A 16,817-nucleotide genomic window follows, 5' to 3' on the forward strand; every position below is an offset into this window, starting at 1 on the left:
GGACAATCTGAGAATGTCACTTACCATGAGGCTTTTGAATGCTATGATAGCTTTCAGAATATCCTGATGATCTGGATGAGTGTCCTGTCAAAGAAATATATATATATATATATTACAAATGGTATGAGCATATGCATATACAACAATCAATGAGAGCAGAGGCCATTAGAAGAAGAAAGCTAGAAGGGGTACGTGGAAGGGTTGAGAGGGAGGAAATGATGTAATTATACTATAATCTCAAAAAAGTGTAAGGGGATGCTAGAGTGATGAGGCAGGTGTGGGTGGGTGGATAGGGGAGTAGAGGCAAAGGGGAGGGGAGATGGGATGGGGGTTGTGGAGTGGAAACAGGGAAGGGGATAACATTTGAAATGTAAATTAAAATCCCAATAAAAATAAAAATAATTTAAAACAGATAAATAATAAAAACAGTATTAGAGGAGACTGGATACTGCCATGGATGGAGCAAGTTGAAAGTGTGGCCACAAAAGGATAATACAACAGTGGTGCATGCATGTTTGTGTGTGTGTGTGTGTGTGTGTGTGTGTGTGTGTGTGTGTGTGTGTGTGTTTTGGGATTTTCTTACATCTTGATTGTGGTTGATTACATCAATCCACACCTGTATTAAAATGCAAGGAGGGGCTGGAGAGGTGGCTCAGTGGTTAAGACCACTGACTGCTCTTTCAGAGGTCCTGAGTTCAATTCCCAGCAACCACATGGAGGTTCACAACCATCAGTAATGGGATATCCAACGCCTTCTTCTGGTGTGTCGCAAGGGAGCAACAGTGTACTCACGTACATAAACGTATATGTAGGTATGAGAAAGAGTGTATGTGTACCTGAGTGTAGATATTTGAGGAGACCAGAGGCTTTGAATCCCACTGGAGCTGACCACAGCTATAGGCAGTGGTGAGCAGGCTGTCTTGGGGACTGGGATCCTTTGCAAAAGTAGTATTCACTCTTTACTGCTGAGCTATCTCTCCAGTCCCAGAAGATTTCTTAATCACATAATTACTGGAAGCACTGTTACCCTAAATTCTGGTCTGTTTTTGAATTCTTAACGTATTATTATACAACTGATTGTTTTGCTCATAGTGTTAAAGTTCCCTGCTATTTTTTCTTGGTTGCTCGATAGTTATGGTGTATAATATATGTTTTAATGCATACATACACATATATACACTCACATTGTAGAATCCAGCCAAGCATAGTTGACTTTTATGACAGTTTATAACATACTATATATTTAGTATCAACATAATAGATGCCATTATTGAGATAAGACTTCCCATTTCTCTGACCAGCAACTAATGGATTCCACAGATTTTTGTATGCTTTGATATGGTTACAGTGTGGTCTGTTTTTCTTTTCATTTCTTTTGTTTTATTTTTGGGTATTGTATTTTGTTGTCTAGGTTTTGTAGGGTTCGGGTTTGGTTTTTGAGAAAGAACTTGAAGCTGGGTGGGTAGGGAGGAAGACTTGGTGGACTTGGGGAAGAGGAGGAATATGATGAAATATAATTAAATTAAATTTTATTTCATTTAATAAAAATAGAATAAATATGTAATGTTTAATAGTAAATATCATTACTAAATAATTACTCAGAGGGACATCAGTGAGCCTGTAGTGTTCCTAATGTTGAGGTATATGGATATGGTAGGCATATCTCACCAAGGGTATATGTGCACTGACCCCATGGATTCAGCTGAGGAAGGGAGAAGGCCAATTCTGCTCATCCAGTCTCAGGTAGAAACCATGGTAGAACAGACTAGAGATCTGACTCAAGCCACAGGCAGGATTGTCCATGGAAGTTAGTGTGTATTCTTTCATGGTAAAACTTATTTTTACAAGTGATTAGAAATCTGGATGGGCCTGGCCCAGTGGTACACTCCCGGACAGGGGGATGTAGCATTTGATGGTCGCAATCTGAAGGAAGATTCAAAGCCAATGTGACCAAACAGAGGCTGGGCTAGAAACAGGTGAGGCAGGCAGGAGGAGCTTAACTGTATGTTCCTGGAGTTGTTCTACTGCAGCAGTGTGCTGTGGCACTGAGAAGTGACAAGCAGAGGCCACTAGTTTCTGAATTTTTGTGATAAAGGAGGAGGGACAAACCTCAAACCATCTGGTGAACTGGTTTAGCATATGTAAAGGTATCCAGAAGCCAATGACTTCTAGAGCCCCAATTGAAATTTCAACTCTTTCCTCACCAGCTCCCCACTGCCTCCAACTTTAGGGTAGTCCAAATACCCCGAGACTGTTTTTTCACACAGAGACCAAGCTCTCAAGACTTACAAATGCTGACAAGCACAGTAGCATGTAACCTTTTTCTTTAAAGATAATCAACCCCTTTAAAACCTCAAAACCTTTCCCCAGACACAGGAAGAGCAACTATGGTAAACACAGTTGTTGCCACCCACGCCTCCACACCCTGTGCCAGATCATGAAAGAGCTGCATTTTAAAAATCACAAGATTTGGGTACTCAGACTTGATTATCAGATCTCATTGAAATTCCTAATATTTAGAGAAGATTATAGCTGCACTACAATATTACAAGTAAATATCAAGTTTCTAAACAAAAACATGAGTGCGCTTTGATTTGAACATACTGATGGACAGTGGATAGTGTATTAGATCCATTTATAATCTTTAAGGAGTGCAGAGTCAGAAAATCAAATGTCCCAAGTGTTCCCATCTGCAATGAACTTTTTTTTTGTATTTTCTTCTACTTTTTTTGGTTTGGTCTTCTGTTTTCTGACATTGGTTGGCAAAACAATAGAGATTTGTAGATCTGATTACCACGGAACTATAATCTACAGACAAGTTGGCAAAAGAAAACCAAGTCAGTGGTTCTCAGCCTTCCTAATGCTGTGACCCTTTAATAAAGCCCCTCATGTTGTGGTTACCACAACCATAAAATTATTTCATTGTTACTTCATAACTGTAATTTTGCTACTGTTATGAGTTTTAATGTAAATATCTGATATGCAGGATATGTGACATGTGACCCCAGTGAAAGGGTCATTCAACTGTCAAAAGGGTTGCACAACCTACAGTTTGGGAACCACTGACTTAAATCAATAAATGACCATAGCCTTGAGGGAAGCAACAGGGCCAAGGCCTGGAGGAGGAAGTGGGGGGGGAGAATAATAACTGTGTAACAGGAAAAAAAACTGCCTATCTTATTTGTTGCATAAAGAGGAATGCTGGAATCCCATCCAGGAAGAGGGAAGAGCAGATCAAGTGGAATTTGAAATCACTATGTTTTCTGGATTCGTAAAAACATTAGTTTGGAGGCAAACCATCTGCTTTGTGCAGTGCTGAGGACACCAGTTGGTAGCAGACCTTGCTCAAGCTTGCCTTTCCTTACCTCCATATGCCGTTCCAGTTCTTGCAAGAGAGTAACATACTTTTCCAGTCGCATGAATGGTTTGCTGAGACTTGTTGTTAAAATGAGGATACCGGGGCTGGATGCACCTTGATTTTCCATGAATCGTTCTAGATCATCACTAGAGAAAAACCATGAATATACTTTGAATACTCCTAAATATCTGATGTCAAGTATCAATTTACTGTGCTAGTTTGCTTCGCACAGTGAAATCAGCCATTGTTTACCTCTCTGATGCTATCAGCTCTGTGTCCAGCACAGGGGAGATGATGATGGGCCACGTTTAGCATCCCTGGTGCTATTAACACATTCAGAACTTACTGGGGGAAAGTCTCTGTCCTTGCGAACAAAAGTTCTCCACCTTTAAGGATTCTGGACCCAGGTGACAGGGTGAAGGTTTAATTAGATCAACTCACTCTCAGGTTAAAGTAGCATGCTCTCTTGGTCAGTTCAAACATTCTACTTATTTGCTGGCCTGATGCTAAGATTAACAACTCAGTAAATTCTCCATCTCATTCTACTTTGCTCTACTAGAACCAAAAGCCATATTCTGACAGCAGGGTGTTGGTATGACTTAACCAAAGGGTCACTTTTCCTAAGACCTGAGAACAGTTCTCCAGGTTATCTGAACACTCCCATAAGGCAGCATCTTAGTGGAGATACAAGTACATTTCATGATCCTGGCCCTGTAAATGTATAAATATCACATGCTGCTTCCTCTTTCTGTACAATTCCAGATTGTCTTTATCTATGAGAGCTGGGACTGCAAGGTGATTCGATATACATTTTGAAAAATAGAGAGAGCCAGGTATGGTAGCAATTGTTGTCCTAGTCTGCCAGATATAGGAGAAATTCCAGGAATTTGTGGTCAGCCTGAGTGACATAATGACTTCTAGGGCACATTGGGAAAAAGTGCTGTATAAACTGATGAAATAAGAAAGAAAAAGGATGAGAAGGAATGAAGGAAGGAAAAGAAGGAAGGAAGAAAAGAAGGAAAGAAAGGAGGGAGGAAGAAAAAGGAAAATATACAAGAAAGATGGAGAGGAGATGGGAGGAAGGAAATGGAAAAAATACAATTAGAGAGAGGAATCTACTTCCTGAGGACTAAACTGGAAACTTTTGCTTTCTCCCTGGACTGCTTAACCCCCTTGGTCATCTGTACATGTTCAGCCAGTTCCAGATTTCCTTGACTGTTTTTGTTCCTGTCCACCCAATTTCAACCATACAGGTCCAAGCCTACAACAGATCCCATCTAGCAGACTTTAGTAGGGTCTCTGCCAGATTACTGTCTTTCCCTGTTCACCACCCTGCAATAGTACTCTAGTGCCATAGCTTTTCTTATCAAGAACTTCCAAGTGTCTACAATGTTGTCTTAACTTTCAGACTCCTGCTGGACTCACCAACATTCCTAGTCACCCCAAGCAAGAATTTTCTACTAAAGAGTGGCCATTTTTTTTAATTGAACTACTTTACATAGTGGCCCTCAACTGTGGTGTTACCAAAGCTTGTGAAATGTGTTCAAAGAAATTCTATCAGTAATAGAGTACAAATTGGGGTTGGAAATGGATTAACTTGCAAGTTAATATTATATACGAACACTTTCTCCTCAGGTTTCTAGGCTCAGTCAAGGATGCAGTTTCAGCAACCAGAACAGCGGCCCTGACTATGTAGTACCATATGCATAGCAAGGGGGAAGGAATGATGGCTGCTGCCTTAGGGGATGCTACATCACAACTGAACAGTTGCATCAAATCATTGCTGTTATCTGTTATAGCCCTTTTCACAGCCACATTCTAGAAGTGACTGAGGGGAAGTGCTGGTCACAGCCTGAGCCTCAAGTAACCCATACATAAAACAGAGGAAAGTTTTTTGGAGAAAACAGGAGCTGGAGAAAGACTTGGTGGTCAAAGCATATATACTGATGCTCTTGCAAGGAACCCGCCCACAACTGCCTCTAACTCCAGTTCCAGGGGATCTGACACCCTCTTCTGGATCCTATGGTCACCTTCACCCACATGTGCACATAACTCCACACTGAAACATAATATACATATGATAAAAAGTAAAATAAATCCTTTAAAGAACAGATAAAACCTACTTTCTAATTAAACTGTTCGGATTTAGCTAATGGGATTTGTAGGGTTACCATTTTATGCTAAGCATTTTGATATGAGTGTTTCCCCATTTTACAGATGAGACACCTGAGGCCCAGGAGGGCAAATGGGTGGTAAGTGGCTATGGTGGATGGAATATGTAGGTCTGAAGTCAACCCTGGGACCTGTTCACATCACCACCCTGCCTCTCTACAGAGAGGGATTTTTTTTTTGTCAACTTTAGCCAACAGATGTATTATTATTACCTTTTCAAGACACATGCCTGGCTTGACTACTATCTTTAAAATCTCATAGTTCCCATGATTTGCAGCTTCATGTATAACATCTGATGTTTAATTTCCAACCAAGAGATTAAAGAGGCATTAAAAGTCATCACTTATAAAATATAATTAAGAAAGTGCATTTGAGCAGACATGTAATCTGATGAAAATAGCTTTCCTAATTTCCTTTCGGTTTAGTAAATATGCTTTGTGTTCTCTTTCTATGACTAAATGACTGTCTCTCTTCCATATTCTGCTCTAATTGCTGTGAGAGTTGCAGCAATTAATAGCACGGGTTCATGGACACTGCGCTATTGCTTTCCAAGAAGCAGTCTAATTCCTAGGCTTGGTAAATATTATAAAGCTATTTAACTGTTTTTCAAAACAACATGAGACACCTGTCTTGGATTATAATGGATTATTGGGAAGAAAAGAAACTGTTACTAGTGAAATGAACCCAATTGTCCTATAGTGATATTGTCTGGCGTGATAAATGGATTCCAAAAGACATACTTAGCCAAATAAGTATAATATGGAAAGCAATATTATATGTAAATAAAAATATACAGATATATAATCATTATAGAAAAAACCAATCTGGTTTGAAATGGTTTTTACTTTTAAATAGCTTTAAAGAAAATCTTATTTTATGTATATAGCTGTGGTACCTGCATGTATTGTTTGGGTACCAGAGGCCAGAAGAAGGTGTTGAATTCCCTGGACCTGGATATTCATATGGTTGTGGGCTACTATGTGAGTGCTAAGAATTGAACTCAGGTCCTTGCAAGAGCAGTAATTGTTCTTAACTGCTGAGCCATCGCTCCAGCCTTCACCCCCCTTTTTAGCTATTTGAAAAAGGTCTTGTGTAGCTTAGGCTGGCCTTTGCTATATAGCAAAGGATGGCTTTGAATTTCCAATCTTATCGCCTCAGAGGGGATTACAAGTTTGTATTACGATACCAGGCTCAAGGCTTGCCTTTGAAGTGATTCAATGAGTTTATAAATGCCATTTCAAATTCAGTATGCATTATTTCATAGAAAACATGGTGGACGAGGCTCTGCTATATTTTGGGTTGGGCTGGAAGAATGGAGGAAACCATGCTATGATATAATAACACTTGAGTGCTTAATTAATCTATAAAACAATGCTCCTGGGGCCATTGAAGTGGCTGAGTTGGTCAAAATGCTAGGAGTGGGAGTCTCTCAACTGATCTGAATTTAATTCCTAAGACCCAAACTGGAAGGAAAAACTAATTTCTGAAAGTTGTGCACTTGTGTTATTGTAATACACACCACACACCACCACCCACAACACACACACTAAATTGATATGTCAAAAACTGTTCCTGTGGAATCTTTGTTCAGACTTGAATAAATACAGCCCTAACCTAGTAGAGGGTCAGTAATTCCTCCTCCCCAACTTATTCACTCCCCAACAGCCTCTCTTTGGAATTGTGGTGTTCTGGTGCGAGGAAAGGAAAACTCTTGAGGTCTAGCCAATAGAAAAGACACAGGGGTGCAGCTTAGTCTGGTTTCAATAATTCCTAGTTTCCTTTTTTTCTAGTGCCCAATGTTAGACTGTTTGCTTCTGTTTATTTGTAAGCAGTCTTTGATAGCCTTCTAAACCTAGAGTATATAGTATATGCTAGCTTCAGTTCCTGATTCTCCTGCCTTCAAGGCACAGCCATTATCACAACACATGATTCGTCTGTTTTTTTTTCCCCACCACTTTTTAACAGGACTAGATAGTCTCATTGCATTCCATGACTCCTCAAAGACACAAACAAAACATGATTAAAGCTTAGAATTATTACCTGTGTTTCTTGTCCACAGAGCAAATGGCTAGTTCTTTGGGGGTTTTCTCAAAGTCATCATTACGAGCAACCATGGTAAACAAAGGATGGGGACAATTAAGAAGGGAAAAAGTATGCAGGGTATCTGTGATAGTCACTACAATGGTGATGGAAATGAGGTTCAGATCTGTGGGTGCACACTCTCTCCTCTTCTCTCTCTTTTCAACCGTCTTCCTTGTGGAAAGGGTGGACAGGTGCGATACAAAAGCACGGGGAACAAGTGGGTATTTCTGTAAGGGAGCAGTTATTCCCAAGAAGAGCCAGAAAGGTACCTTAACAAGTCAGCAGGGGAGAGGAAGGGGAAATCCCAGAAGACCTCACCCAGTGGATCACAGAAGACAGAAGCAGCCATTCAAATATATGTAAATATGGGGGCACAGCAAAGCTGGTGTCTGATTACATATTCAAATTCAGGCAAGACTTTTACACATTTTACACAAGGCGTCTGTATGTAATCATTCAATTTGAAGGCTGAATATGTTCTGATGGCCAACAGGGAGAAGTGAGCATTTCTGGTTTGATATTGCCACCTACAGACTCAAAGGCAGAAGTTCACCTGAGCAGGACAACTTGAGAAGGCAGAGAGAAATCCACTGAAGTTCTTATTTCAGTAGAAGCCTTCATCATAACACGACGTTAATCTGAATTTTCTGTGAATTTTATTCAACTATGTTTTGTATTCCATCTGTCATCAGTGATCCAGAGATCCGTGCAAAATAGCAGAAGTTACATCTCCTCCATGGAAATAAGTCAGAAGACAAAAATTTAGTTCTTGGAAGACTCTAGTGAGTCTTCTATCACTTTAAGGTGCATCATAAAATGCTCAAAAGCACCACTAATTAATACTCAAGGAGGGCAACTGATATTTAGAAGTTATGTGAATCCTATCATGTAACACAGCTCCTAATTATAAAAGTAATTTCTTAAAAAATTAGGATCAGATCAGGTAAGTGTATATATATATATATATATATATATATATATATATATATATATATACAAACATAAAAAATAAATTTGGGGGCTAAAGAGATGGCTCAGAGGTTAAGATTGTTTGCTCCAAAAAAAAAGATTGTTTGCTCCAAAATCATGAGTTCTATAGCTCATATCTTTGTTAAAAACAACATCATGCATTTTGCAGGCAGATGTATGGGACTTGAGAATATCATCTAGAGTGAGGTAACCCAGATGCAAAGAGACATGCATGGCATGCACTCATTGATGTGGATATTAGCCAAAAAGTACCGAATAGCCATGATACAACCCAGAGACCCTAGGAAGTTAAACAATAGAAGGCCCAAGTGAGGATGCTTGGATCTCACTCAGAAGGGGGAATAAAATAGTTATAAGAGGCAGATGGAGGGACAGAAATAGGTTAGGTGGGAGAGTGGCTGGGGAGTGAAATGGGGGATTTCAGGATCAGGTGTGGGGAAAGACAGGAGAGATAACCATGAGAATGAATGGAAATCTGCAGTTGATGGGGTTGGGGGTGGGGACATCTTGAGGATGTATCAGAGACTTGAAATAGGGGAGACTCCCAAGAATGAATAGGGGTGACCTTAGCTGAGACTCACAGCAGTAGGGATATGGAACCTGAAGAGGCCACCTCTTGTAGCCAGGCAGGAACCCTAATGGCACAAGAGAGACACTGGCCCACCCACAGAACTTTTGACCCCAAATTTATCTTGTCTATAAGAAATTCAAGGATGGAGGATAAAGCAGAGACAGAGGGAATGCCCAGTCAATAACAGTCCCAACTTGAGACCAATCCCATGCATAAGCACCAATCTGTGACACTACTAATGATATTCTATTATGTTTGTAGATGGAAGTCTAGCATGGCTATACTCTGAGAGGCTCTACCCAGCAGCTGACTCAGACAGATGCAGAAACCCACAGCCAAACAGTGAATGGCACTTGGGGACTCTTATGTAAGGGGTCTAGAAGGGGATAGGCGCTCCATAAGGAAGATCAACAGAGTCAACTAACCTGGACCCTTGAAGCCTCTCAGAGATTGAACCACCAACCAAAGAACATACAGGCTGGACCTACTCATATGTAGCAGATGTGCAAGTTGGTCTCATGTGGGTCCTGAACAATTGAAGCAGGGGCTTCCCCTAAAGCTGTTGCCTGTCTGTGGAATCTGTTCCCCTAACTTGCTGCCTTGTCTGACCTCAGTGGGAGAAGTGCCTAGCCTTGCAGAGACTTGATGTGCTGGGGTGAGGGAATCTCCAGGGAGAGGGCCTCTGTTTTCTCAGAGGAGAAGGGAAGGGGCCTGGCAGAGAGACTATGGGAGTGGAGACTGGGAGGGGAGACCACAATCAGGATAGAAAGTGAATGATGAATAAATAAACAAAACAAACAAACAAATAAAATGAGTGGTGAAAGAAAATAAATAAATTAACTTTGGGACTAAAGAGATGGCTCAGTAATTAAGATTGTTTGCTACAAAATCATGAGTTCTATAGTTCAGATCCAAGCACTCAGCTACATGTCAAGAAAATGCCTGTAACTGAGCTCTGAGTGATCCAACATCCTTGTCTGGACTCTGTGCTACTTAGGTGCTCTCCCCTCTTTTCCCGGCTCTGACAGTCATAAAGAAACAAACCAATCAGGAAAAGCAAGAAAGTGGTAGCAAGTTCTACTTTCTTCAGTGAGCCATGCACAAGTAATTTAAATAATACAAGATCCATTCACAGTCTCTAGAAATTGCTCTCATGAGATATAACAACTATTTGCTCAGGAAGATGTGGAAATATTAAGGGTGCCAATCTATGGTATCCTTTTCTCTTTTCTTCACAGCTCGGCTTCACCGATACCATACTCCACCAAACAAACAGATCTCCAAACCCCTTAGCGCCTGGTCAACAGATACATTTCACCAAAATAGGCATGCCACCAACAGATCATATCCTCTTCAATCTAAGTAAAAAGAACTGAATTTCAAGTAAGTCCAAGAGGTAGGACACACCCTTCCCCTAGACCTTGCACATAAAATGGAGGCTATACTCTGAGAGGAGAAGGTTGAAAATACTGGGGCTTCACAGGAAGGACAAAGGTGTCATGCTAGGTGAGGCTCAGGGGGATGGCAAAAGTTTTATTTGTTCTGGGTTGGAATGTTGATAGTGAGTTTTTATGAATGACTCAACAGCAAAAACCAGCAACTGTAACTTCCTTCTTCTAATTGTAACCTGAGACTGCTCCCCTACAGAGACATCCTATAAAGACCTCCTCCTGAGACTAGCTAATTTCTCCTCCTGTGCTGTATTTATTAAAGGTACTATGGCTCTGGGCTGCTACACTGTTGGTACTACTACATCAGAGTGCACATGACCTCTCTGGTCACAGTTTTTCTACACACATGTCTGCCTCTTCATTTCCTCGTTGCCTTAATCAGGTCAATCTCTGAAGCCACACTGGCCTCAGCAAATGGGTAAGCTCCAGATTTAGACCTTGTCTCAAAAACTAAGGTGAAAAGTATAAAGAATACACTGAACATTGGCTTCTGAGCTCTGTGTGCATGTGTATGTGTGCTCACGGGTGACTATGTACACACACAGGAAACAAAGCGAGGTCATGTCCCAGTCTCTTTAGCTCCTTATCTGGTGATATGATTTCTCTTTGCCATGCTCCTGCCAAGATGATGTGAGCCTCGTCACCAAAGCCAAGAAAATGTCAGTGCCATGGCCACGAGCCATTTAGAATCACAAGCCTTATAAAGTTACCCAGATTCAAGTGTTTTGCTATGGAAATGAAAACCTACACTTATACATCCATTTTACGAAATTTTACCAATTCTTTTTTAACTAACATTTCTAACAGTTCTTCTCAGGTATATCTTTCCAGTTACATAAAGATAAAGGAACCAAGTTTTCATGTAATCACAGCTAAGCCCCTGATGATCTTTGGTAGATAGTATTCCTTAAGAGACTAACAACTTAAATCACTATCTCTAAAGCACTTATTGACCAGAAACTATTGATTGAAAAAATTCAGAAAATCTCCCACATCATCTAATAATAATATGCTGTGTATTCCTCTAAATATAATCATCCCAACAATATTTTCCTTTTCCTTTGAATCTGGACTGGCTTTGCTGACTTTCTAGTAACAAAACACAGAAGAAACAATTCTTTGTGAATTTTGAGGTCCAATTGAAAAATCCACTTAGTTTCCAACCACCCAGTTTTTCCTATAACATTATCTCTCTTATCAACCTGTCCTTAGATCCTCTCTCAACACAGTCATGTTAAGATCCCAAGCCACATGAAGATCTGATATTTGGGATCCAGTTGACAGACCCAGTTGAGCCCAATTTGTGAGTCATCCATTCTGAGTGCTAAACCATGGGGCCACAAAAGGCCCTAACTTCACCCCTACTTTCTTCAAAGACACTCTCCAAAGGAACTTATAAGAAACTAAATTCTTGGAAGATTTAGAAAGGAGGGCCTGTTTTACACAATGATAGAAGGCTTGGAAATTGTCACCTATAGTAATGTGGAAAATGTGAAATGCATTGATGAAGCTAAGGTTTCCAGGTAAAGCACATAAATTCTGCCTTCTCATAACTACATAATACACAAGCACAGAGTGAGTGCTAAAGAACTATGAGCATTTTTAAGAAGAGTTTTGAAGTATTTTAAAGGAGGTAGGACTTCCTGGACGGAATGTTCTCAGTCTCTCTAGAAATTCAATGATTATTTACAGTTTAAAAATTCATTTATTTCATGTGTATGGGTATCTTACTTGTAGGTTTATCTCAGTCTCACATGCATGGTACCCATGGAGGTTAGATGAAGTTATGGGATCTCCCTGGGGCTGCAGTTACAGATGCTGTAAGCAATCATGGGTGCTAGGAAATGTACCTGTATCCTCTGCAAGAACAGCTAGCACTCTAAGTGTTAAGTCATCCCTCCACCCCCAAATTAAAAGGTTTTTAAATTAGAATATGGCTTTAATGCAAATATAAAAAAAAGAGTGGGATGTAAGATCGATATTAACCCTTTGTCCTCAGATGAAGAGCTCTGGAGGAAAAGAGGGTCACTTTTGTTTCTTAGGAGTGTGACCCATGTCTGGTTAATCATGCTCTAGTGGAAATGGAAGATATGGGTGCTCAAATGGGCTATCAAAAATAAAGGAGTCGATTAAGTTGAGGGTGGTTGTGAAAGGCAGATCTGGGAGGAGTTAAGGAAAACAGTGGACGGTGAAAGTGATCAAAATGTATTGTACACATATATTAAGTCATTTAATGATTAATAAAACTATTACACACACACACACACACACACACACACACACACACACACACACACAAGATCAGTGTTAAGAAGTCGGAAAGACCCAGCTAGATACAAATAGATTCTTAGAATCTTAAAAACGCTACTGAGTTTAATTAGAATCACTTGCTTGCATGGGAGTCATTTACTGGAGTATGAACAATTTACCCAAGGCTAGGCCAGTGAAGAAAATGGATCCCATCCCTTAGCTACTCTTAACATGTTACCTTTTAACAGGTTGGCAGGAATCCCCCAGTACAAAAGGGCTTAATATAAGGATGTTTATGGCTGAAGTGTTTATCATATGGAGTAAATTCTCATTATAGCACACAATCCACAAAATTGGGAAGAGGTCTACACTGGTTTAAGAAGCTCTGGCTTGGTCTAAAGAGATGGGTCAGTGGTTAAGAGCACTGACTGCTCTTCCAGAGGTCCTGAGTTCAACTCCCAGCAACCACATGGTGGCTCACAACCATCTGTAATAGGATCTGATACCCTCTTCTGGTGTGTCTGAAGACAGTGACAGTGTACTTATATATAGTAAATAAATAAATCTTTAAAAAAAAGAAGCTCTGGCTCAAACTAAGGGGGCCAAAGATCTCACTAAATAAAGAAGCACTAAATAGGGCTGGAGAGATGGTTCAGTGGTTAAGAGCACTGACTGCTCTTCCAGAGGTCATGAGTTCAATTCCCAGCAACCACATGGTGGCTCACAACCATCTGTAATGAGATCTGGTGCCCTCTTCTGGCCTGCAGTCACATATGCAGGCAGAATGCTGTACATAAAATAAATAAATAAATCTTTTAAAAAAAAAAGATGCACTAAATAAAGATGATTGTATTCCCAAACAATTATGGCAGAAACCAGACTTAAAAAATGACTCATCCGCAAATGTAGAATAAATTTCACAGAAAAGCAACTCAAGGTAAAATTAAAAGAGCAACGTTAGAACCTAGAGCTATTAAGAACTGACAGCAGAAAGTAGTACTAAGCCCAGTACTAAGTACAGCTGGCAGCTCTATTGAAAATTGCTGCAGACCAATGATAGCTAAGTGACTCCCATTCCCTACTCCCCTGCCACTTTGCTGTTAGTTGATGAGTATTTGCTAAGTTTGTTTTTAAGTGACACATAAAAAGTATAAAAGTGTACATATAACACAAAAATCTATAAATAAATAAAACTTGAAAACAAGGGCCTTGTGGCCCAAGCCAGTTGTGCAAGAGGATCACAAGTTCAGAACTTGTCTGGGCTTCCAGAGTGACTTAAAAGGCAGCCTGAGCAATTCAGTGAGACCTTGCCTCAAAATAAAAAATATAAACTAGGCCTGGGAGTACAGGCTAGTCATAGAATGTTTGTGTATCATGCATGAGGTCCTAGGTTCAAGTTCCAGTATCAACAAAGGGGAAAAAAATAACTATATAAGTTCAAAATGCTCTAATATCATAATCATGGCAGATAACACAATATATCCTACTATGAAGACTAAAAATGAAATTTAAAAATTAATACATTAATATATTATGAGTTAGACATTAGATTAACTATAAAATAAGGCATTAAACTTAAAACTATGTAGAAGAATGAAATACAAGTATGTACTTTTATCAGTACATTTTCTCATTCTTTGGTATTTGTTTTCATTTTTATGAACATTTCAAAATAACTTCTCATCAAAATAGTTTTTGTAACATTCAAGGTAACCACAAAAAATCCTGTATAGTGGACAACCAAAAAAAAAAAAACATAAGCCAGGAATCAAAACATACCAATAGAGTAAATCACTTAACCACAAAGGAAGATTGTAAGACAGGGAGGCAAGAGGAAACTGCAATTGAACTTGAAAACAAATTACACATGGCTCTGGTTCTATTGACAGTTACCTGAATGTAAATATAACTGAATGGATTAACAAAAGCAAGACTCAACTATATGTTATACAGAAGAAGCTCCACACATCTAATATTAAAAATGAAGGTGGCTAGATGTCGTGGCTTGTATTTGTAATCCTAACACAAGAGTCAGGAAGATTATCACAAGTTCAAAGACAGTCTTGAGTTATAGAAAACGATTCTGTCACAAAGATGTTTCATACAAACGGAGTCCAAAAGAAAGCAGGAATACTCACAAAATAGACTTTAAATGAGAAGCAGCCAAACACTACTGAATAACAATAAAGGAGTCGATTCAGTAAGACAAAGCAACAATTCTATGTACTCAGTATATGAAACCCATGCAAGTAAATATGTAAAACAAATTTTAATAAACCTGAAGGAAGAGATAAACTCCAACATAGACATAGTAAGGACTGGAGACTCTACCACCTCTCCTTCGGCACTAGGAGACAAGCACAACAAAAGAACATTAGAATAAAACTGCTGAGTAGACCAAATGGACGTCATAGACATGAAGAAAACATGCCAGACAGCAGCTGCAGACAGCTTATTCTTTTCAGCATCAAATAGAACATTCTCTGGGATACGTCAGACAGCAGACTGAAAACAAACCCAACAGGATATATTAATACTATAAGTCTATAATAAGAAAAACTTCGGAAACTGCAGAATTCATGTAATTTAGGCAACTTTGTATTGAATAACCAGTGGCTAGAGGAAAGATAAAGAAAAAGATACTGAAAACTCTTTGAAACGAAAATTGAGACACAACATGCTAAAAATTCTGGTACACCAAAAAAAAAAACACTAAAAAGGAATTTTCATTTCATTTTTGAGACAGGTGACATCACAGAAGTACACAAAGATATTTGGAGCTTTGCATGAACATACAGTCTCAGGTTAGATAGAAGAAATGGGCAAATTCTCAGACATAATACATTATCGAAACTGAAACATGAAAAAATAGAGAACAAAAACAGACCAATAAAGTAATGACACTGAATCAGGAATAAGTCTTCCATCCAAGAAAAGTCCAGACCAGTGGATTTTACTGCTAACTTATTGTTTTGCAAGAATACCAGTTCTTCTTAAATTATTCCAAAACATAAAACAAGATGGGAAGTATTCAGTGGATTTGGCAAGGCCAGCATCATCCTAGTACAGAGAGCAGACAAGGAAACGTACAGAGCAGTATCGGTGAATATTGGATATAGAAACATCCAATACAAAATACTAGAAACTTGAGTCAACAGCATATTTGGAAGATTATTCATCTTGATCAGGTGAGGTTCATTCTAGAGGTAACAAGCACAGTTCAGAATTCACCAATTAATAAACACAGGTTACCATGTCAGTCCAATGAAGGGCAAAAACCATATTATTGCCTCATTGAATGCAGAAGAGAGTACTGGATAGACTTCAACATGCCTTCATGATAAAAGTACCGAACAAGTTAGCTATAGAGGGCAGGTGCCTCAACATAATAAAGGGTACATATCTAAGCAAACAGCTAGCATTATACAGAATAGGGAAAATCTGGATTTTTATTTCTCATAGATCTAAAACAAAACAAGGATGCTCACTTTCACCACTTTAATTCAACTTCAGTACAAAAGTCCTAGCCAAAGCAATGAGAAAGAAAGCCAAAGGGAAGATCATCCAAACTAGAAAGGAGGGGAAAAGATTGCCAATGTTTACAAATGGTATGATATGGTACAGGGAGAGCTCAAGACTCTAACAAGATATATAGAACTAATAAACAAACTCAGTGAGGTGGCAAGAGAGAAAACAATATGGTTATCACGGTGTGCCAATGCTAAATTATCTAAAATACAAACCAAGAGACTAATCTCAATTATAGCAGCTATCAAAAAATGAACAAAATATCTAGGAATAAATTCAATCAGATGTGAAAGATGCCTAAAGTGAGAATCACGAAACACTGTTGAAAGAAATCGAAGAGAACCCATGGGCAGGGCTGGTGCGAAGTCTCAGTGGATAACAGCTTTTGCTGTGCTAACTTGGCAGCCTGAGTTTG

The 16,817-nt window shown here is 39.3% G+C and overlaps 1 protein-coding gene across 23 annotated transcripts in view; it reads right to left on the minus strand.

Annotated features, from left to right (window-relative positions):
• The window catches only part of Arhgef6 (Rac/Cdc42 guanine nucleotide exchange factor 6), a 118,861-nt gene that overhangs the window by 20,383 nt on the left and 81,661 nt on the right, over positions 1–16,817 (minus strand). For all 23 annotated transcript variants that reach the window (NM_001005565.2, XM_087600359.1, XM_087600358.1 and 20 more), the window contains 2 exon segments: positions 25–84; positions 3,366–3,504. In NM_001005565.2, the coding sequence (NP_001005565.2) occupies positions 25–84; positions 3,366–3,504 (199 nt within the window).

Source organism: Rattus norvegicus, chromosome X (assembly GCF_021556685.1).
Source record: "Rattus norvegicus strain SHRSP/BbbUtx chromosome X, alternate assembly SHRSP_T2T, whole genome shotgun sequence".
Taxonomy (NCBI): domain Eukaryota; kingdom Metazoa; phylum Chordata; class Mammalia; order Rodentia; family Muridae; genus Rattus; species Rattus norvegicus.